At 57.9% G+C, this 21,787-nt stretch overlaps 2 protein-coding genes across 10 annotated transcripts in view; one reads left to right on the top strand and one right to left on the bottom strand.

Annotated features, from left to right (window-relative positions):
- Nucleotides 1-14,034, top strand: part of CARMIL2 (capping protein regulator and myosin 1 linker 2) — a 23,367-nt gene extending 9,333 nt beyond the window's left edge. Inside the window, exons 19-40 of one of the 3 annotated variants that reach the window (XM_068202933.1) lie at nucleotides 564-660; nucleotides 926-983; nucleotides 1,489-1,661; nucleotides 2,346-2,414; nucleotides 3,053-3,146; nucleotides 3,219-3,314; nucleotides 3,931-4,059; nucleotides 4,987-5,100; nucleotides 5,232-5,407; nucleotides 5,892-5,979; nucleotides 6,413-6,529; nucleotides 7,015-7,081; nucleotides 8,106-8,377; nucleotides 9,929-10,032; nucleotides 10,421-10,826; nucleotides 11,094-11,213; nucleotides 11,549-11,585; nucleotides 11,752-11,820; nucleotides 12,124-12,426; nucleotides 12,604-12,711; nucleotides 12,946-13,056; nucleotides 13,142-14,034. In XM_068202933.1, the coding sequence (XP_068059034.1) occupies nucleotides 564-660; nucleotides 926-983; nucleotides 1,489-1,661; nucleotides 2,346-2,414; nucleotides 3,053-3,146; nucleotides 3,219-3,314; nucleotides 3,931-4,059; nucleotides 4,987-5,100; nucleotides 5,232-5,407; nucleotides 5,892-5,979; nucleotides 6,413-6,529; nucleotides 7,015-7,081; nucleotides 8,106-8,377; nucleotides 9,929-10,032; nucleotides 10,421-10,826; nucleotides 11,094-11,213; nucleotides 11,549-11,585; nucleotides 11,752-11,820; nucleotides 12,124-12,426; nucleotides 12,604-12,711; nucleotides 12,946-13,056; nucleotides 13,142-13,317 (2,984 nt within the window). In that variant the 3' untranslated portion in view covers nucleotides 13,318-14,034. Of the gene's footprint in view, nucleotides 1-563; nucleotides 661-925; nucleotides 984-1,488; nucleotides 1,662-2,345; nucleotides 2,415-3,052; nucleotides 3,147-3,218; nucleotides 3,315-3,930; nucleotides 4,060-4,986; nucleotides 5,101-5,231; nucleotides 5,408-5,891; nucleotides 5,980-6,412; nucleotides 6,530-7,014; nucleotides 7,082-8,105; nucleotides 8,378-9,928; nucleotides 10,033-10,420; nucleotides 10,827-11,093; nucleotides 11,214-11,548; nucleotides 11,586-11,751; nucleotides 11,821-12,057; nucleotides 12,427-12,603; nucleotides 12,712-12,945; nucleotides 13,057-13,141 lie in introns of all 3 variants that reach the window. The other 2 variants (XM_068202932.1, XM_068202934.1) reach the window with 2 other exon arrangements.
- Nucleotides 13,869-21,787, bottom strand: ACD (ACD shelterin complex subunit and telomerase recruitment factor). Of its 7 annotated transcripts, none has more exons than XM_068202935.1 (15): nucleotides 21,702-21,787; nucleotides 20,785-20,914; nucleotides 20,409-20,533; nucleotides 19,755-19,845; nucleotides 19,142-19,221; nucleotides 18,898-18,942; nucleotides 18,338-18,372; nucleotides 17,790-17,953; nucleotides 17,477-17,585; nucleotides 17,275-17,355; nucleotides 16,737-16,868; nucleotides 16,110-16,208; nucleotides 15,172-15,887; nucleotides 14,636-14,709; nucleotides 13,869-14,464 (listed from the first exon to the last, which is right to left on the bottom strand). In XM_068202935.1, exons 1-15 carry the CDS (start codon nucleotides 21,758-21,760, stop codon nucleotides 14,404-14,406), a joined length of 2,001 nt encoding a protein of 666 aa, XP_068059036.1. In that variant the 5' UTR covers nucleotides 21,761-21,787; the 3' UTR covers nucleotides 13,869-14,403. The 7 variants fall into 7 exon arrangements, with proteins under 7 accessions (XP_068059036.1, XP_068059037.1, XP_068059040.1 ...); XM_068202936.1 differs by having other exon boundaries at nucleotides 17,477-17,582; XM_068202939.1 differs by lacking the exon at nucleotides 16,737-16,868.

Here is a 21,787-nt window from a genome sequence, read left to right as displayed (position 1 = left end):
GCCAAAATATCCTTCTATTTTTGGCTTTCCCAGTAGGCAGGAGGGACAGTCTATAGGTGGGTGTTGGTGTCCTGTGCCCTTGGCTAGTTGAGCTGCTGAGTGAGCAGATCCCTGCCCTTCTCTCTGCTGGATTTCCCTGGGGATGGTGCAGCCAGGAGGATGGGAGTGCAGGCAGCTGCCTGAAAGCTGAACTCCCCCCATGCTGTCCAGGGTTGTGGGTGGGTGATTGGGGGCACGTCCCTGAGGGATGGCAGAGAAAGCAAGTGCCATCTCCAGCTCCCTCAGTGTCCCCGTGGCTCAGCACAGCCTTGGCACCCCAATATCAGGAGTGCCCACAGTGGCTGCTCCTTCCCAGAGGTCATTTCCCAGGGACCCCAGCTCTGCAAAGGTTTTCAGGCTCCTTGGGGAAGCCAGGAAGGGAGTAAGATGCCCAGGAACCTCCCTGGCCATCTCCAGCAACCCACCGTGGCAGCTTGGTGGCTCTGCAGGTCTCCTGTGAGGGATCACCTTGGTGCCACCTCCATGGATTTGTTGGAGTATCTTGGTGTCTCCATCTCCTGCAGGCTTTGACCCTGACATGGTGACATTGGTGCTCTCCATTGGCAGAAGCAAATCCATTAGGCACGTCTCCCTGGGGAAAAACTTCAGCATCAAGTCCAAGTGAGTGCAAAGCAGCAGCACCCAGGCTTGGAGCCATCCTGGAATGGTGCACCTTCCTTGACTCTTTCTCCCCATCAAAATCCCATGGGCTGGTAGGAACTGCCTGCCCATCCAGGGAGGGTCACCATTGCCAGCAGCTGGTGCAGTGTCACAGATGGGTCATAGCCCAGGCAAGAGTGGGAGGGAAGACAGAGCTCTGTCAGCTGCCTCTGTGGCCCCAGGGCATGCACAAGTAACCCCCTCACACACACCACCTCTCCTGCAGGGAAGGTCTGTTGGATGTCCTGCACCGCATTGTCCAGCTCACCCAGGAGGAGGATTGTGTAAGTCCAGCTTGCCCTCAGCCACCAGAACCATCCCATCCATGCTCCTGGTCACCCTCAGCCACCACTGTGCAGTCTCCATGCACGGTGCCATCCAGATCCCTCCTGCAGAATCCTCCCTTGCTCCCACTGCCATTCAAGTCCTTCTGGTTTTATTTTTCCTCAGTCTGAAGCAGAAGCTCAGACAGAGAAGTGGGAAATCTGGGAAAATGGAAGCCTGTACCTGGCTGAAGTAATGGAAGAGACACTTGTTGTAACCTGCATTCAGCACAGCTTTCCCAAAGAACCTCTCTTTTTCTCCTCACTGCCTGCTAGGCATCTGAGCTAAATCCAGCCTGTCTAAGCAGTCATTGCCCTTCTGTTTCTCAGGGTTCAGAATCACTTGTTCTCTCCAAAACCAGCACCAGCCCAGAGGCTGTTGGACAGGGGTGGAGGCTGTGTCTGGAGGGTGACATGCACCTTGTCATGTCCTGGCCACCTGTCTCCCTCCTTGTCCCTTTTCCAGCCTCTCCAGTCACTGTCTGTGGCTGAATCGCGCCTCAAACTGGGAACCAACGTCCTGCTGAGTGCCCTGGGCAGTAACACCAGCCTCGTGTCCCTGGACATCAGTGGCAACGCCATGGGGGACACGGGGGCCAAGATGCTCGCCAAGGCCCTGCAGATCAACACCAAGCTCAGGTAGCAGCAGCTCTATAACACCCCGTGGGTGGCCCTGTGCTGGGTGGCCCTGATGTGATGGTTGTGATGCTGATGCCATCAGAGGAGGCTTGTCACAGCTCCTGGTGGCCATGGATGTGGTCCTGGACCACTCCTGGTACAAGGTCGGATGCTATGACTGCGTTTTTCACCCATGGCAGTCATCTGGCAGTGCTGGCAGGGGACATGTGAAGGACAAGAGCAGCTCCATCCATGCCCTGATGATTGCCACCTCTTTTCCAGGCTCCCGCACAGCCCAGCATGCTGCAGACAGACCTTTGGGGTCACTGCCCTCGCCTCATGCTCTGCCATCAGTTCCTAAAACACCATTTTTGACCACACTGTGTACACAAAGCCAAAGCAGGGCTGTCTGCAGAGGACAGGGAATGGTGTTCATCCAGGGCAGTTCCTCTGGGACACGTCTGTCCCTGCCTGCAGGATGGTGCCTGAATGTGTCCTCCCAGCCCTTCACTCCCTCCAGGCACCCACCTAATTTATGGCTCCTTGCAAAGTCCAAGTTTAGGTTTTGGGTACTGAAAATTGTCATTTTAACCCCACTTTTAGGCTTTCTGATGCCTGGGGTCAGCCTTGGGCTGACTCTTGCTAGCACCCACCTCAGGGCAGTGTGGGCGTGGGCAGGGCTCACCCAGGTCCTTCTTTTTGCAGGACTGTGGTTTGGGACAGGAACAACACAACTGCCCATGGGCTCCTAGAGGTGGCTCAAGCTTTGGAGAGGTAAGGAAGGAACCTCTTGGTCCTCCTGGCTTGCTACCACCATGCAAAAGAGCCTCTGTCACCAGCATGTCACTGTCCCCAGGGCCTTTTTTCCCTGGCCATCACACAGTTTCATACATATCCCAAGGGAGTTGGTCCACAGCTCTGGCCTTGCAGCCAGAAAAGCAACCTGACACCCGTTTGGTGATGACACCCCCATTACCAACCTCAGGGACTCCCCTGGGCTCTGCATCCCAACCAGCACAGCCTCATGTCACCCAGGGAGCCCCCAGTGAGCACAGGGCGATCTGCTGCTGGTGGTGATGTGATGCTCCTCTCCTCCCCGCCCATGACAGATGGGAAGAGTTTGTTCACCTGCTGAGCACACCCACCACCCTGTCTGGTGTTTGGCTGTGCAGATCTCCAGAGATCTGAAGAAAGAGGGGTGCATGGAGAGCCTGGGCAGGTGGTCACTGCCACCCCATCAGGGTCTGCTGAGAGCCAGAGTTTGGCCATCCCTATCTCCAGGGCTGGACTTCAGGCCAACATCCAGCCTGCTGTTGGGTGGACTCTGAGCCTGTGTCATGTCTATGGGGATGTGAGGAAGGGGGATGAGCCCTGGGTGCAGCAGCACCTGCTCAGCCCCCTCTGCCTCACAGGAATTACACGCTCAAGTCGATGCCGCTGCCGATGAGCGACGTGGCGCAGGCCTACCGCAGCAACCCCGAGAGGACGGAGGAGGCCGTGCACAAGGTGGGGGCATGTGGGCTGTGGAACGCAGGGCCAGGTGCCACCATCACTGCTCATGGCCTCTTGCCTTTGCAGCTCCAGTCCTGCCTGACGAGAAACCAGCTGCGGCAAACGCTGCCGGCACAGACCTTCCGGCTGCAGCAGGGCATCCTCACCACCTCTTCTGAACAGGTTTGATGGACAAATTACTGCATGGGGCTGCTCCTCCCCTGCCCCAAACGACCCCAGCTTGCTCATGTGAGCTCTTGCAAGCAGAAAAACATGCTTTTAACCTTTCCTGAGTGGAAGGCAGAGAAGATTGGAGAGATGGAACAGGTTGCTCAGAGAAATTGTGGATGCCGGATCTCTGCAACTGTTCAAGCCCAGGTTGGGCTTAGAGCAACCTGGTCTAGTGGAAGGTGTCCCTGACCATGGCAGGGAGGTTGGAGTAGGAGGACCTTTAAGATCTCTTCCAACCCAAACCATTTCATGGTTCCATGGTGAGGGTGGGGGTGGATGGAAAGCAAATCTCCTGGAATCCTGCTGGTTGCATCCATGCATTTCATGCATATGCACTGCTGAGATAACTTGCTGCTACGCTAACCTATACAGTGTGTTCCTGCCCCCGTGTACTCTTGCAAATCCCTGCCGTGTGGCATCCCTGGTTATTAGGCAGGGATGCTCTTGGAGGCTGTAACCTGCCTGTGCCCCCTCCAAGCACACTCTTCTCTGGGAAAGTCACAGCAAGGAGGGGAACTGGCAGTGCTGCTCCAGCGCTGGCACATGACACAGCCTCTCTGTGCTCCAGATGGTGAATGAGATCTGCCTGAGTGTGCAGAAGCATGTTGACATCCTGAGCACCTGCACGGGCAGGGAGGTGGAGACAGACGTCCTCTGTGCCGAGGAGGCCATCAGGAATGCCAACCTGTCCGTCAGTGTGAGTCCACAGTGTGGGAAACCCCTGCAGCTCGTTCGGGATCGAAGGAGGGCATTGATTAGTTAATGACATCATTAACCAGCAGTCAGGGAATTCCAGAATGTCGATGCAACATTCGCACACCACCGAGCACTTACAAATATTAAAGAACAGCTGAGAATTTCTAAATTCCCTTCTAGAACAAAGATCAAAATGCTCTTAGTCCCCTTGCCCCAGAGACACACAGCTGTGTGCACACCCCCCACAGGGTTACAACCCCTCTTCCTCTGGCATCCCAAGCCCACATGTCCCTCCTTGGGAGAGATGGGTGCTCCAGCTTTGAGAACACCCTGCAACCCACAGATGCCCACACTGGTGAGAAACCTCCCTGAATCCATGAGGGACCCCTCCCTGGGGCACCTTCATCCCACCCCAGCAGTGAGAATGCTCCATCAGCCCATGACAAAGTTCATCATGTTGGCTTGGCAGCTCCTGGCTCTGTCAGACCTGGTTTGATCCTCCTGGTCTTGGTTCTCTCTCTCCATTGCACCTTTTCCTCCTCCTCTTCTGCTTCTCTTCAAACCACCTCTCCTTTCCCCTTTTCCCCACCTCTCTGGCATCCCCCTGGTTACTTAATCTGGCAGAGATTTAAGAAGACAGTACTGACATTGGAAAGGTGGTGAAAGGGTTGGTTAGGCAGTGTAGCGGGGTGCAGGAGAGGAAGGAGAGTCAGTGGGTGGCAGGAAGAAATTGAGGGGACTCAGGGAGTGTGATGCACGAGGATGCCCAAACCTGGCCCAGCAAAGCCAAAAGATCACTGGGTCTCCCCAGCTGATGCAGGTGATGCTCTTCCATGGGAGAGCCATGGGTGCAGGCTGTGCATGGAAATAGGGGGAGAGAAGATGAGGTGACATGAGATGATCCACACCATCTCTCTTCCCTTGTCAGATCCTGCCCCTCTTGTATGAGGCGGGAAACACCCCCTACCAGAATGGCAAGCTGCAGCACAAGCTGGAGTGTCTCACAGAGGAAGCATCACAGACCTGCAGCCGGGAAATCCAGGTGAGCACCCATGGGCAGCACGGGGTATCCATCAGCCTTGGCCCAAGGATAAGGGGGTTGGTGTCTACTGAAAGCCATGTGGATCCTGATAGAAAAGAAACAGAAACCTTCCTTTCCTCCCCAAACTTCAGGCAATCATGCAGGCGGTGCTGGACACGGCACACGGCCTGTGCCCAGCTGTGGTGCAGAAGAGCGGGGTCAGGGATCAGCTGGTGAATGCCATGTCGGAGCAGATCTGCCTCCAGGACCACCTCAGCCTCAGCGCCGTCCTGGACCAGATGGTCACCGATGTCTTCAGCAAGCTGAAGTGGGTGATGTGCTGTTCTTCCTTCTCGCTCAGTCACTGGCACTGACCCATGGGGCCAGAGGAGCATTCTGGGGGCTCTCTAGCATCTTCTCCTCTCCCCACATTGTGGTAGGGGTGTGCTGCGTCCTGCTGCTGTGTTTTTCCAGCTGTAGCTTTGCTTCCTGCTTGGATCCTCTTTGGATGAGTCCCTAGGGTGCTGGGGAAACCCGTGGGGTGATGATGTTCCTGCAGACACATCCCCTTGGCTGGCCGTGACCATCAACAATGGGATGCATTTGGCATTGTCCATCCCAGCCAGTGCCTATTCCCATTCTTGCTCTGGCAGCACAGACCCAGCAAGCCGCAGCACATGGGCATGTCCTGGGAGCCCCTGTGTGCCACAGCCAAGCATCCATCTCCTCAGCAAAGCCCTCCCTGTGGAGATGGCCCCATGGCTTGCAGGGTTGGTGGGTGCTGGCCCTGAGACCCCTCTTTCTGCTCCCAGTGAAATCAAGCTGTCCGTCACAGCCGCTGTAGCTGACTGCATCGTGGATGCCGTGCTGGGAGACCTGACCATCGCCCAGTGCAAACTGGTGAGTGCTGGGGGCTGCCAGCACCTGGGGATGTGGATGTGGGGCTGGGATGCAGGATGGGGGTCTGCCAGCATTGTCCAGGTACCTGGACACCAATGCTGTGACCATGGATTTTCAGTCTGGGAAGCAGGACAATTCCCACCCAGGCTGGTTTTCCTCCCAGGTAATCCTCTCCCGGTGTGGTCACAGCAATAATTAACACCCTGTGCAAAGTCCCAGCGCTGCTGCCGTGTGGTGGGGGGTGCTGGGGTGACGCCAGGCACCAGCCACTCCTGCAGCAGGGCGGCTGCGCTGGGCTGGACACCGGCTAATCAGGCCTAAATCCGCTCACAAATCCCAGCCGTGGGTAGGGAGCAGAGCAGCGCAGAGCACACAGGGCAGCCGAGCACTCTTCAGCCCCTGGGATAATTTAAGCGCTTCCTAATGGTTTTAGGCAGAGAGCCTCTCCAAGCAGGGGCTCGACCTCCTGGTGCTGCCGCCGGAGTCGGCTGAGGACGATGCCACCGTGCTGGCGAGGGGCAGGAATCCTCTGGACCTCGCCGCAGAGGAGGTAGGGTCGGGACCCACTGCCGCCGCGTGATGCCTGCGGTATAACCGCCCTTTATCCGCCTTACCGGATGATGCCGGGCTTAACACCACAGCCTCTCCGCGAGCACGCAGCCCCCGGCACCCCCCAGGGTAGTGCTAAGGCAATTTGTGCTGGGAAATGGGACCATCAGCCTGCCAGGCCATGCTGCTGGCACCGGAACGTGTCCTTGTGGCGGCCTGGCTGCTTGAACCTTGTACTGCTGTTGCTGCCTTGGGACCTGGGATCCAGTATAGTGCATGGTTCTGGATGGGGAAGTATCCAATCCAGCATCATGGGGGGTTTTGGAGCTGGGACAAGATGAAGGGGTGCAGCCCTGGGAGCCTCGGGGTGATGGAGGGATTACACCCATCACTGGGTGAAGCCTGGCTGGCTCTGGCTGCCATGGGATGTCTTGACACAGCCAGCCTGTCCACGCAGGAGCTGCCACCATCCCTCTCTCCCTGCAGTACAAGATGGCCCTGCGGAGGAGAAACAAGCACTTCAGGAGCATTCGGCCCACACCAACTGTGAGAAGTAAGGTCACTGTGGAACTGTCCCTCTGCTGCGGCTCAGTGGGTGCCACGCTGCCTCCACAGGGCACAGCAGGGGCGGGGGGCTCGCAGCAGCAACGGGGTAGCCTCATGGTCCAAGCCCCCTATGGTCATGGGCTGAGGGCAGCAAGGTCTGGACCCTTCAGAGAGCCTCTCCCAGCACTCTGGTGGGGGTCTGTGGGGGAAGCTCACCTTGACCTTGCTCTTGTGCTGGTTTTGGGCCTCAGCTAGTTCAGTGCCCTTGGGCAGTGGAGTAAATGTCCTGAACTCCCTCCCCACAGAGCCAGCTAGGGATAGGAGGTTTGTCTGTGATTGCAGGTGCCATGGTATCTCCCACGGCCACCCTGGACATAGACATCACTCACTCAACCAACTCACCTGGGGAGAAGACATTGCCCATGGGTTTCCCTTGCTGCTGGTGTTGTCCCCACCAGCCTGGGAGGGGAGCAATTCTCAGGGGGGCACAGACAAGGAGCAGCTGATGGGCCACTCTGCTTTGGCTGAAGCAGAGCCCATGCAGACTCCAGCACTCAGTGCCCCTGTGTCCCCAGGGGATCCCTGAGCCCCGCAGCACCCTGCTGCCCACCCAGAGGGTACATGGGGGAGTAAGAAGCTGCCTGCAGAGCAAAGCGGGTGTTTGTGAGCGCTGCTCGCTGGGACAGCGCTGGCAGAGTTCGTGCCGTTCCACTGCTGCCTGCTGCAGGTCTCAGGGCTGGCTGCGGGGCTCGGCTCGGCCCCTGCCTGAGCATCCCCCCACAATCCCCCCGCAGCATCATCCCCTGCACGCAAGTCTCCAGCGGCGGTGGCAGGATCCATCCCAGGCTGCGCCGCAAAGCCGCCACGCACGCTCCGGGCGGGCACGGCCGCGCTCCCTCCCCGCGGCGGAGCCGGTGCCCCGCTCGCTGGCCCTCCACGCGTGGGCGAAGGTGACGGCGTCGGTGATGATGATGATGATGGGGAGGCCTGGCGAGGGCGGGTGTCAACAGGGACCCTCTCGCCTCTCGTAGGTGTCTCGGAGCTGGAGCCGGCAGCGGGTCGAGACGCCAGCGGGCTCCGAGCTCACCGGGCGCCGCCGTCACTCAGCCCCGCCGCGCCGCCGGCACGCCCTGCCTCCACAAAGGATGCTGAGCCTGCGAGCGGCTCGCTCCCCGCCACGCAGCCTGCCACCGCCACTGGATTCCTTATGGACCTGCCGACCGCCGGCGAGAAGCTGGAGCATTGCACCAAAGCCAGGCCCCGGCCCAACCGCCGGCACAAGCAGCCGCCCAGCAAGCCGAATGTAAGAGTGAGGGCACGGCTGGCAAGGGAGGTGGGGTGTATTCGGTGTGGTTTTCCCATTTTTTTTTCCGCTTGGGTGAATTATTGCGGTCAGTATTTGTTGCAAGGCAGGAAAATAAGATGCGCAAAGACGCGGTGGGTTTATTATTCTGCATTTCAGCTGCTGCCGGAGCCTCCTCCTCCTCGGGGGGCAGCCTGAAAGGATGGGCAAGGGGGCTGGGGGGGGCGAGGGGAATCATCCATCCTCTTTCCTGCTCCCCACTGGGAGATGCTGAGCTGTGGGAGCCAGGAGGGGAATGAAAAACCCTGCAGAGTTTGGGTGCAGAGGGCCAGCGATGTGTTCGGCAATGGCTCCAGCTGCCTCCCTCCTGAGCTCCATTTGCTCCCCCTTATCCAAAATCCATCATCCCTGAAGCACTGGTGGCCACCACGGCTCCCTGTGATGCTGGTGGGGCTCTTCCAGCCGTGATGAGGTGGGCTGTGCTCCCCCCATCCAAAAGGCAACTGAATGGGGGATCCTGCCTTTGCACCCCCCTTCCCAAAGGAAAAGTAACTTTTGGGTGCAGTCAGTGGCGAGTCCAGCTCTGTCACTGTCCCTGGGGCTGGATCCTACTGGCATCACCTCATCCCCATGCCACCGTGATGCAGCTGGATCATTTCACTTGCTGGAAAGCCCTGGCTTGCACGGCTGTGGTGATGCTTGCCCTTGGATCATGGTGGGATCAGGGCTGGCACGGGGCCGGAGGGGAGGCAGGAGCTGTGTCCCACAGACAGGGTGGGTTCTGGAGGTTGGCAGGGCCAAGGTGCCATCACCGTGCAGTGGGACAGGCATGCCTGGCAGCCAGGGTGGGCCAAGGCTTGAGCAAGTACAGGCTTTGATGGATGTGATATGACAGGGAGAGCAGATCTCAGATGGCTGGAACGGCTCCTGAGCGGCATCAATCCAGCCGTAATGAAAAGTCATTATGGATTGAAATGCCACCGATGGGGAAGTGCCTCCCTCTCATCGATAGGATGCCACTGATGCAGTGGCACATGCCAGGGAGAGGAAGGTGCCATGGAGGAAGGCTTGGCCATGGCGTGGACCACTTTGTTATGGGGATGGAGCAGGTGGCTCTCATGCAGACTGTGGTGGCAGTCCAAGGTTGGACTTACATCTGAAGGATGCAGATGTGGGTCCTTGCAGGTCACCTGCTCCCTTACCTGCCAGCAGCAGAGAGGTCCCTTTCTTGGAGCTCAGACGGAGGGAGCATCCCTGCCAAAGGCTTCTCCCACAGTATGAGTGCCATACCTCAGCCACTGTGCTGGGCAAGGGGTTGCAAGGAGCCTGGGGCTGCCTGGAGCTCCCAGTGCTCAAGGGAGGGAGCAGGATTAGAGCTCGGGTGCAGCTGATAACGTCGTGGTTTGGCTTTAATGCTGGGTACAAGATGGAACGTGCCAGCACCCATCCTGCAGGGGCACCCACTTGTTCATGCCCAGGGGTGGGGGACACACCTTCATGCCCGGGGGCACCATTTCCCTGTGCTGGGCTGACAGCAGCTGTCCCTCACAGGTGCAGCCTGTGGCCTGTGAGAACAGCGAGGACAGGAGCATTACCCGTGTGGACGAGGGGCTGGAGGACTTCTTTGCCAAGAGGCTCATCACAGAAACACTGCCGTAAGCCCGGGGGCTGCTCAGGGCCCCTCACATGCCCAGCACACAGCCATCCCCAGGTTTCAGCAGCCTCCCTGCAAACGCTGCTGGTCCCAGTGCAAAAGGGATGCTGGGGAAAGCAGCACACCCGGGGATATTGCCAAGGGCAAGGCTGGGGGAAGAGGAATGGGATGGCAGCAATGGTGTGCCAGATGTGGCCATAGAGTCTGTTCCACAGTGGGGAGGCAATGAGGCAGCACCCATAGGAACTATGCTGGAATAGACACTGCCATCTCAGGTGGAGTGTCCAGGGTCTGGATCCATCCCTTTTGGGTGGGCAGGGTGAAAAAACTGATCCCTTACCTCTTGGCAGCCTGGAGCTCACCTTTTCCTATGCTTCATCTCTCCCCAGCCCCACGACTCCGGAGACCTGCCCGGGTTCAGCCCCTCTGGCTCCCTCTGGTTCCCGCACCCTCAAGAAGAAAATTGGGAATTTTTTTGCCTTCAAGAAACCCAAATCCAGCCGGGGCTCGAGGTGTGAGAAGGAGCCCGAGGGTGGTCCCACTGCCCCTAGGAGCAGGCGCTCGATGCTCAGTGACATTTTACGAGCCCCCAGCAAGGCAGGCGAGTCAGGGAAGCCCCTGAGTAAATCGGAGGAGGGGGGTCTCTCTGCCGAGCCCCACACAGAGCCTGAGCACTGCCAGACCCCTGACTCTGCCCGGAGGATCAGGCCCAAGTACTCTCGAGAGGGCAAATCCCAGTCACTCATCTTGCTGTCCGGGGAGGACGAGGATGCAATGGGGGTCAGGCATGACAAGGTAAGCACTGTCACAATCACCAAGCCACCACCACTGTTCAGCTCACCTGGTGGGTGCTGCTCCCATCCACGGACGCCGGTGGGGTTACCAGGGAATGCGAGGACACTGGAGTGATGGCTGGGGATATCCCCCTGGGTCGTGCCCATGTCACCATCTCCTGGCAGCATGCCTGGGGTTGGGAATGTGGGTGCCCTGCAGGCAGGAGTGTGGGTGCCATAGGTGCTGTGGTGGGTCCATGTTCCTGGCAGAGTTGTGTCTCTCCTGCAGAAGAGGCAGCTGGAGAAGAGCGAGGGGGAGTTGTCCAGTTCTTTCGAGCAGCGCGTGCAGGTCATGCTCCATCGCATCGGCGTCACCAAGGGCCCGGCTGCTGAGAGCAAGAAGCAGCAGGTGGGAACTGGTTCCATTTTTGGGATGAACCCTGCCCCTCCAGGGTGGTAGGAGATGGTGGTCCTTAGAGTGGGGACATCTCCCCACTGGGAATGGCAACACCCAGCTCTGTGCTGCCACTGCCCATAGCCTCTGCCCTGTCACCTAACCCTCTGCAAGGGGTGAATTCCTATACACTGCATGGTGTTTGTCAGTCTGTCCCTCCTTTCCTGGCATGCACCCATCCCCTGCAGCCACATCAGAGCCTGGCAGCAGCACTCTGCTCTCTGCACCCATTGTCTCTGTGTGCACTGCCTCCCTGATACCCCCTCTTACCAGTTTTTTCCCCCTTGCAGAGCAAAGACAGCGAGATCAAGAAAGCCGGCTCAGATGGTGAGGGGCTGCTCCCTCCCTGCCCTGACCCCCAACCCAGCTGGGCACCCATGGGTGGCCATGGGCAGGCCCCCTTGGACTCCTAGCTGTGGGTCCTACATCTTTTCCTTGGTGGCACTGGGCAGACCCCAGCTCAGTGATGCTGGCCGGTGGCTTGTGCTTGCAGGGGACATCGTAGACAGCTCTGCAGACTCGCCCCCATCCCTGAAGGCCCGCACACACTCTGTGTCCACAGGTGGGTCAGCAGTGCGTGCTGGGAGGGTCACACCAGGCCCTGGGGCAGAGGGCTTTATCCCCCTGCCTAACACCAAGCATGGGGACTGGAGCCAACAGGGACCGGTGGGCACAGGCACGTGGGCAGAATTTCACCTTCGGGAGGGTGCCTTACTCCCATGGGTGCCCATCCCTGGTGTTGCCAGATGGACACCAGCCCATTGCCCAGTCCCTGGGCTGACTACAGGCTGGTTCCCAGCACCAAGAACCATCCCTGGGGCTGTCACTTCTGGAGGCCCACAGCTCCATCCTGCCTGCCCCACAGACACACCCTTCCGCAGCCCAGCCGCCAGGACGGAGCCCGGCGCCGAGCCCAGGCCAACCTGGAAAGCCCTGGGAAGGCAGCTGCCTGCTGAGCCACCGGCCACCAGCTCCGACCAGCCCCGGCGCTCCTTCACCCTAGCAGAGCCCAGCGGGCTGCTGGAGTCCGGAGGCCGGGAGGGCTGGAGCAGCAGCCTGCCACGGCTGGGCAGGAATGTGCCGGTGGCATTGCCACGGAGGGTCAGCCATGGTGGGGAGGTGGGTGCTGGCACCCTGCCCACCCTGCCCACACCACCCAGTACTGAAGGTAGGGATGCACGAGGTGCCCATGGTTGCCTCATTCCGCTGCTGGCCTGTTCTTGGAGCCCTTGGGATGGAGGGCAGCAGGGAGCCAAGCACACGGTGGGTGCTGGGTGCTGATGGGGCCTGCCAAGTGAGGTGGTGTGGGCCATCTTCCAATAACACCTCCCCATTGCTTACACAGACAACCGGCTGATGGCACGGCTGGCAGCGCCACGGGGGACCAGCCGCCGAGCATTGTCCGTCCACGAGGAGCAGCTCAGGGAGCCAGAGTGCCCGGCGGAACTGGGAAGTAAGTTGGGTGTGAAGTGGGACCCCAAGCCCTTCTTGCACCTACCTGCCAACAGAGGTGGGTGGTGGTGTTCCACATGTGTGCTGTTGCTGCCTCTCCCAGCTGGTGGGTGATAGACAATGGCACTGCCACACTGGGAAGTTCCCGAGGGGAATGCAGCATTGGGCTCAGTTCCAGCAGGAGCCAGGCCACTGTGCCCCGCCCTAACATGGGGCTGGGTTGTGTTTCCCCCAGTGGGCGCCGTTCCCCTGCGCCTGCGGCGTTCGCCTGTGCTCAGGCACAGGACCAAGCACGAATCCCTCTCAGAGATGGAGGGTGAGCCTGGACCAACCTCGGATGCTGAAGGTGAGATGTTTCCCTCCCTGCTAAAGCAGGTGTTGGGGTACCAAGGGTCCCCCCATGCTTATACCAGCACCTGTGACCTCTGTAGGTGCCACGCTGCAGGACTGGCCCCGTGCCGGGCTGGAGGAGCCGCAGGCTGGCACAGGCACTGAGGGTGAGCAGCCGCAAGCCCTGGCACAAACTGTTGGGAATGCACAAGACTCAGCTGCCGTAGACCAAAGACGCCCAGTGCCGGGCCAGGAGGGGCCGGCCCTGGGACAGTGAAGCCCCTGCATGTCACCACGCTGTTCCCTATAAAACCCTGCAAGCAAGTGCGCCATGCCGGGGTGCTTGGCAGCTGGGGTGCAGAGAGGATAGATGGGGCACCAGGCTGGCGTGGATGTACCAATGATGGCATCGCCCAATTTTCGCCATGGGGACAGCCGGGCCACCAGCATTGCCCAGGATGCCCAGGGACTGTCAGAGCCTGCAGGACGCATCCAGTGGTGTCGCAGTTCCCCATGCCCTCTGTCGCTGTGGGCTGCAGCGGGGGAGACGGTGATTTTAGGCAGCCAGCTATTTTTAGGTAGCGTTCCCAAGGCACTTCCACCACTCCAGCTCCTGACCCCATGGGGTACTGCTCTCTCCAGCCCCCGCCAGACACAGGCTTCCATCAGCGGGACCACGACCCACCGCCTTTCAGCACGCAGCTCCATCCCCGCAGCTCCCTGACGGCACCAGCGTGATCCTGACACCCCAGTGGCTTTCTCCTGTGTTGCCCTCTGCTCCGGACCAAACGCATTCCTTACACGGATGTTTACGACAAAGCAAGATGCTTGTTCTGGTTTTTTTTCTTTTTCTTTTTTTTTTTTTAATACAAGAGCTGTGTATTTAAAAAATATACAATTTTTAATTTCTACAGCATAACCCTGCAGGATATTTTTTGTAATAAACAGTGCAGGACCCTACCTAAACTCATTCAATAAACCATCCAAGCTCCTGGGGTACCTTCGGAGCAGGATCAGCTTGTGGGGCCTCTGCCGTTGCTGCTATGGTGACACTGGGTCACCTCTTGTTGCCACTTGCTGGGACAAGGCATTTGAAAAGGATGAAGAGGTGGGAGGGGGATGCTGGCTCACATGAAGGCATGCCTGAATGAATGCTTTTCTCCCCTCTTGGCACTGAGGGTATCGGCTTTCAACAGGTCATATGCCAACACCCCTGGAACCAGGGTCTCTGCAGCCAGGCCAGCCCACTCAGCAGTCCCCTGGGGCACAGAGCTTCTAGTATCCCCACATCCCTCCCCCAGCCACTTTCCCAGTGTTCTGACAGACCCATTGAAGAAACAAAGTAATGAAAGATGGGCTGGGCTCAGGAGTCCTCCTCCTCAGTCAGTATCCAGCATGCCCACTTCAGCATTGCCTTTGAGATCCTGAGAAACCAGACAGGAGGAGCAAGGGTGAGAAGAAACCCAGGTGTGGACATACCACTGGGGTAGCTGGTGACAAGGGGTAGGGCAGAGGCTGGGGACTCACTATAGGTATGTGAGTCCCACTGCAGGAACAAGGGACAGCCACGAGTCCATGGCTGATATGGCACTGACCTGATAGATTGTACCTGCTGGCAGAGCTCAGGACTCGGTGCCTCGTACTGGTACTGGGGTGGTCTCTCCACGAACTACAAAAGCAAAGGGGAGGGTGGGATGGGTCTGCTCCAGCCACAGCACCCTTTTGATCTTCTTTTACCCAGATAGCTCAGAAGATGCTCCAGCAATTGTTTGTTCCTACCCAATTGTTTAGCTCAGGCTAAACCACATCTTCACCATCCCTGGAGGGATTTAAAGGCCTGTGGATATGACAGCTAGGACTATGGCTCAGTGGTGGGCTTGGCAGTGCTGGGGAATGGTTAGACTTCCATCTCAGGAGCTCTTTTCCAGCCTAAGTGATTACATGATTCCCTCGTGATTCCCTCAGGGTTCCCATATCCTCCATCATCTACACTGACACCTACATTCAACTTCCCATCTCCACTAGCCTGCTGAGGAAAGATCCTGGGGATGGACACCAGTGGTGTGGGCACAGAGAACCTCCCCAGGCACCCCCAGCCCTCAGGGGACCTCACCAGCTGCTTCATATTTACCAGCTCTGGAGCTGTGCACTGCTCTGGCCTGGAGGTGGGCCCAGCTCTTGCGGGGGATGCTTGCTCTTCCTCCTCCTCCTTCTCCATTTCCTCCTCCTCCTCTTCCTCCTCAAGCTCCTTTCTACGCCGCAGCCTTGTCTCCTTTCTGCTCTTCTTTGCACCACACGAGCTCTTGCCTCTGCCCTTCCCCCTGCCCTTCGAAGTGCCTGGGAGGTGCTGCTGCCCACTGGGGGCCTGCTCATCTTCCTCCACCAGCTTCCTCTTGGCACCCACAGTCTCTCCTCCCTTTGTCCTGGCGTGAGCCAGTCCAGGCTTCAACGCATCTGCAGAGGAAGCTGAGCCACTGGAGCAGGCCTGCTCCCTGTGAGGAATCCTGCCAGGTGGCAATTGCAAGCTGCTGCTGGGAAAGACTGGAAAAACTGGAGAAAGAGTGGGCAGGGTGGCCTGAGAGCCCCTGGATGCCTGCTGGCCTTGATCAGCACACAGGGCACCCCAGGCTGCCTCCGCAGCTGATGCCGCCTCACTGGTGCTGATCTCCGCTGGACTGGGATTGCTGAAGCGGTGCAGCAGGGACGGAGAGGAGGTCTGTGCTGGCCCTCCCCGGGGCGAGCCCTCGGGAGAGCTCTGGCTACACACTTCCAACAGGTCGGTGGTGTTGCTGTCAGCAGCCACATCTTTCTGGGTCTTCAGGGGAGGCTCAGGTTGAAAGGTCTTCTCTAGTAAGAGGAAGAGCATCATCAATGTGAGCAGGGCCCTGGCACACAGGGAGAGTGTCAGGGCTGGAATGATGCAGGTCCAGGGCTATGGGAACACCACAGCACTGCTTTATGGCCAGGGGAAATCACGCCAGCATCCAGGGTGAGCTACACCCATTGAGAAGAGAGGAGCTGTCTCCTGCCAGGAAGGCAGGCCAGATGCCCTGGGACATGGGGACTCACCATCTGAAGAGCTTGGGGTCAAAGACAATGAGGGCATCCTGTTCCAGGGGTTGTCCATGGATCCCTCCAGGCTGTCTGACAAGGTCGGTGATGCGGCACCTGCAGTGAAGAAGCCAGAGGGTTGATTTTGGCAAAGAAAGCAGCTGCCCATTCCCTGTGTCCCCTGTGCACAAGGTCTCAGAGACAGCTCTTGAGAGGAGCTCTGCAGCCCTTTCCAGCCCAAAAGGTGGCATATTCCAGTAAGACCCTTTCCAAGATCTCATAGGGCAGGCAGTGGAGAGGCAGACACTGCCCAGAGAGCAGGCAGGTATGAAGAAGGCCTTCTCCTACACCCTGCACTGTCCAGGACAGGTCTTCCCTTCAGCTCCTCCTCTACAGAGAGCTTCCACAGGTAATTCTGCAGAGCTTGGTGACACCAAGCCAAGTAAGGTGACACAAAACCATCGTGGTGCTGAGCCAGAGCCAGTGAGGAGCCCACATCAGGGCAGGAGACTCATGCTCAGTGAGGGCATCAAAATGACTTCTTGTGCTCCCACAATACACCAAAGCTGCAGCTTCAAGAAGCTTGAGGACTGGGACCATCCCTTGCCTGCTCGAGGTCTCCCAAAGACCTGGCCACACCAGTACCTCCTCCACTCAATCCAAGGAGATGGGCTGAGCCAACTGTAGAGGAAACTAAAGGCTGGATGGGATCTGGAGCGTTCCTAGGAGGCCATGAGGATGATCCAAGGGCTGGAGCACCTCTGCTATGGAGACAGACTGAGAGAGTTGGGGTTATTCAGCTTGGAGAATTGAAAGCTCCAGGGAGACCTTCAAGAACCTTCCAGTATCTAAAGAGGCTCCAAGAGGGCTGGAGAAGGATTTTAGACAAGGCCATGGAGTGCCAGGACAAAGGGGAATGGCTTCACATTGACACAGGGCAGGGTTAGATTAGATATTTTTAAGAAATTCTTCGCTGTGATGGCGAGGAGGCCCTGGCACAGGTTGCCCAGTGAAGTTGTGGCTGCCCCAGCCCTGGAAGGTGTTCAAGGCTAAGTTGGACAGGGCTTAGAGCAACCTGGTCTAGTGGAATGTGTCCCTCCTCATGGCAGGGACTGGGTCTAGATATTCTTTAAGGTCCCTTCCAACACAAATCATTCCAGGATCTGGAGATTCTGCTACTCACAGCTGATTTGAGATACGGCACTCAGGTCTCCTGGCACTGTCCTGTCATCACTACTCTTTCCAGGAGCTGCTTGGCTTGTATCTGCAATGAAAGGGGCACTGCTGGTCATATCCCCAGCATGAAGCACACCCAGAGCAAGGGGACTCTTCTCCCCACCCTAGGGAGCCCCTGATTTCACATGCCTGGGTGCTGCACTGCCTACCTGTGTACCCTGCAGACGCTGCCTCAGAAGAATCACAAACAACTGCCTCCTCCTCCTCAGGAGGGATCACCAGGGCACTGACTGGAACTGTGAAAACGTCCTCACCCTGCTGAAATGAGACATGTGACAAGGTTTTTGCTGGGCAGTCCCTCTCCAGATGCAGGAGTCCACCTGTACCTGCCAACCCAACACCATCTCCCTCCCCAGCAAACCTCCAGCTCTGCCCACTGTCCTTTCCCTTCCTTCTCCCACCCACCAGAGCACCCCAAGCTGTCCCAGCCCTGTCTCAGCTGGTCCCAGCAGACAGACTGACCTCCTTCTTGCGCTCTGCCTCCCACTGGGTGATGGGAACTTCGTCCTCCACTGTCACTGGCTTCTCCTTTGATTTCCATAAATCCAAGCATTCCTCAGCATTTTCCTTCAAAATCTCCAGCTGGTTCTGTCCTATGGCATCAATCAGCTGAGAGACAGAGGGCTCTAGAGCAAGAACACAGACATCAGTGGAGGAGACAGCTGAACTCAGGCAAGCCTCACTTGCAAACACTTTTACTCTGCTGCATGACTTGGCGACTGTCATGACACTGAAACCTGTGGGAACACCCACAATTCTGCATTTCCTTTGCTTCTAGAAACTATGTCTCCTTTCTTCACACATCCTGGACCAGAAGCATGAGCACAGGCATTTAATGTCCCACTCTGCTTTAGCTGTCAGCATTATCTCTTCCTGCTTTGGGCTTAGCAATGTACACTTGTGAGATCTCACCAGTTTTCTGCTACCTCTGCCTAACATGGACCAAGCTGAGGAAACCCAAGGGCTCCCCCAGGCAGTCAGAGCATTGCATGCCCCCCACAACCCTTTACCTGAGCTGGGAGCATTCCTCACAGCAAGATTCCTCCTGTAATGACCAAGGAGAAGACAAAGCCAGGTTAGGGCTGGGACATACACAGTTCTTGGTCACAGATCAAGCACCCTGGCTTGGAAGAAGCAGCTTGTGAAAGTAGTGGATCCACCACTGGGTGCTAATCTGGCCACTGGCCACATGCTCAGTATGCCAGGAATAGCCATCAGGAAGCCTCACCCCTGGAGATGGACTGATTGAAGGCCCTGAGGATCTCCAGTATTGGATCTCCATGAAGAATGAGCTGTGCAGGGCTCACCCACGCAGCTGTGCTGCCCACCACTGGTAGGAACAAGCTCCCCACAGGTGTTTCCTCCTAGCTCAGAGGAAAAGGTCGGCAATGTGCCACCACAATTTCATTTTTCACAGCCTATTCAACACTGTCACATTCCAGGGCAAGGAGTCACACAGGTTAACCAGGAGCTGCCATAACCTGTGCCAGCCCTTGCCAGCCTGCTCTAACCCCAGTCTGAGGCTGCACACTTCAGGGTACCTGGATACATCCCTCAGCCCCATACTCACAGCCAGAGCTCCTTTATCTTCTTCACCACTGAGGGGTCCTGGTTCCTGCAGCAAGAGAGAAGCCAGTTTACTGATTCCCTCCAAACCCCCATCTCCCTTCTCCCTTGCCTTGGAGACAATCCCACCTTCAAAAGGGATTGCCACAGGCAGGTCACATCAGGACTCCCAGGGTCAGTGCTGCTGTGGGGAAGATGATGAAGGCCCCCTGAACACAGCCCCCACCCACCCATCCCATGGGCCATACCCGTCGGATGATTCCATCCTCTGCCTCTGCATGGGCAGCACGATGAACTGCTGGGCCGTGAGGTAAAACTCGCAGTCCTCCTGTGGGGAGACAGAGCCTCTAAGGCACCTCTGAGTCCCACCACTGCCCCTGCCTTCCCTGGGGCCAGCCAGCACTCCCACACCCATACCAGCTCTGCCACCAACCCTTCAGTCTAAGAGAAGGTCCCCTCAATAAGGACAGCCCCCCTTCAAAGGGGAGTTTGTATCCTCCTGTGTCAGCTGATGGCTCTGCAAGAGCCACACGCCAGGGTGGGCCAGCCCAGGGGAGTCTGTGGGGACACCTCTGAACCACTGCAAGGGGACAGTGGGCTGCTCTGCCACCAGCCCACGCAGGCCTTCTGCAGCTGCCCAACAGGCAGAGGTGACAGCCAGGTGACCCTGGGAAAGATGTACCCCATCCCCAGCAAGGGCTCATCCCTGCCCAGGTCACCTTCTGCACAGGAGCTGCAGATGAAAATGAAAGGCCACCCATCACCTGCCTTCAGCTCCTGGGAGCAGCTGGAAGCAGGCAAGAGTGCAGGAAGCACAGCAAGGTAAAGGAACAGGTTGCTTCCACTCCTCAGAGCACTCACCAGTCTGGCCTCGTCCTGAAAACACACCGTGTACTTCTGCAGGACGATAATTCTGCAATTAAGGCTGGACAGCCTGAGCTGCAGGTGGGCGCTGAAAAGGAGCAGAGCAGGAGTGCCTTGAAGAACAGAGCTGGACCCCCCCTGACACACAGTGGGGCTCCCACAAGAGCTCTGCCAACCACACCGGGCCATTCTGGCTCATGTCTCAGCATGAGCAGCAGGCACCAAGGGCTCCTTATTCCTTAGCAATTCATGCCCAAGAGCAGCTTCTTCCTGCTGCTCATCCTTGGCTCTCTGCTACCAGCACCCCAATAGCTTAAGAGTGCCCAAATGGGGACATGGAGGAAAGCACTGAGGAGCAGCCCAGGCTACCATGGTTAATGATCTGGCTCCATCCACAAAACCCAAGGGCTCTACAGTCCTTTCTAATGGCATCACAGCTTCTGCCATGGATCCCTGCCCATCCCAACCAGCAGACACTGGAGCAAGGGCTTTCCAGTTTTCTTCTCTTAGCAGCTTTTCCACACCAAATTCCCACCCTGAGGTTGCTTTAGCTTAACACAACCTGAAACAAGGCCAGGCAGGAGCCCCAGCTCCTCACAGCAGCTGTGGAGAACTGCTGTCCCAGCCACGCCAAGTCACGGTGGAACGCACTTTTCCTCTGCCTGCAGAGCTTCGGCTGTAATGACCACACGGATGAAGCAGGATCCGTCAGAGACCTGCACCACAGCGTCCTGGAGGACCCCAGGCTGGTCAGCAGCAGTTGAGTCACTCAAGACCTGCCAAGAGATTGGAGAAGGGGGAAAAAAAAAGAACTCTTATTTGTAGACCTGGAACAAGTTCCGCAGGAAGGCGGTACGACACCAAGCTCTTCCTCCTCAAAAAAAAATTTAAAATCAGAGACATTGAGACATTGAGGGGGAAGAGTTGCACATCCACAGCCACCGAAGTGGGAAGCACTGCACACTTCCCAGATTTCAGATTTCAAAGGCTGTTGGAGCACTTTGGGACAGTCCCTCTGGGTACCTACCCGCACCACCTGCCCAGCCAGGAAATTCTCACGCTCATCCAGTTGTTCGTAATTCACCAAGAGGTCAGCAATCCATGGCTCCAGGACGTAGAGTTTGGGAGAAGCCACATTCTTGTCCGCACACACAAGACTACAAGAGAAGAGACAAGACACCAAGCCATAAGCAGTGCTCCATCCTGCTGGGAAGAGTTCTGCACCCCAAGCACAGCCACAAACCCAGGAGATTGCTCAAATCCACCCAAGTGCATCCACTTCTCTGGGTGCAAGGGCCCATCCTAAGGGCTTTGTGTTGAGGAAGCCACGCTGCTGGGGGCACACAGCTCCTGCTGCATCCTGCCTGGACAGTGGAGGGGGACACTCATAGCTCTGGAGTGTGCCTGGCCTTCTGCAAGTCTCCCACACAGGAGAGAACACTTATTTCTACCTCTTTCCATATTGTTTATTATCACCCAGTAACTAATTTCCTGGGACCAATCTTAACTATAACTGTCAGAACTGTGAAAGGGAAAAGAACTGGGGACAGGCAGGGACTGGCGGACAGGCAGGGGCTGGGACAGATAAGGGTTGGGGAGAGGTACGGGATGAGAGCAGGCAGGGGATGAGAGCAGGCAGGGGTTCAGGGCAGGCAGGGGATGAGGGCAGGCAGGGGCTCAGGGCAGGCAGGGGATGAGGGCAGGCAGGGGTTCAGGGCAGGCAGGGGATGAGAGCAGGCAGGGGATGAGGGCAGGCAGGGGATGAGAGCAGGCAGGGGATGAGAGCAGGCAGGGGATGAGAGCAGGCAGGGGATGAGGGCAGGCAGGGGTTCAGGGCAGGCAGGGGATCAGAGCAGGCAGGGGCTCAGGGCAGGCAGGGGCTCAGGGCAGGCAGGGGCTCAGGGCAGGCAAGGGAACAGGGCAGGCAGGGCTGGCCCCCCTCACCGCTCCCCCGCCGCCAGCCCCGGGCTCGCCCCGCCCGGCGGAGCGGCCGCCGCCGCCATGGCCGCGCGGCCCGGAACAGGAAGCGG

This window comes from Anomalospiza imberbis, chromosome 12 (genome assembly GCF_031753505.1).
Source record: "Anomalospiza imberbis isolate Cuckoo-Finch-1a 21T00152 chromosome 12, ASM3175350v1, whole genome shotgun sequence".
Taxonomy (NCBI): domain Eukaryota; kingdom Metazoa; phylum Chordata; class Aves; order Passeriformes; family Viduidae; genus Anomalospiza; species Anomalospiza imberbis.
Note: the sequence above shows the minus strand (reverse complement) of the source record. Positions and strands in the feature narration are given on the sequence as shown.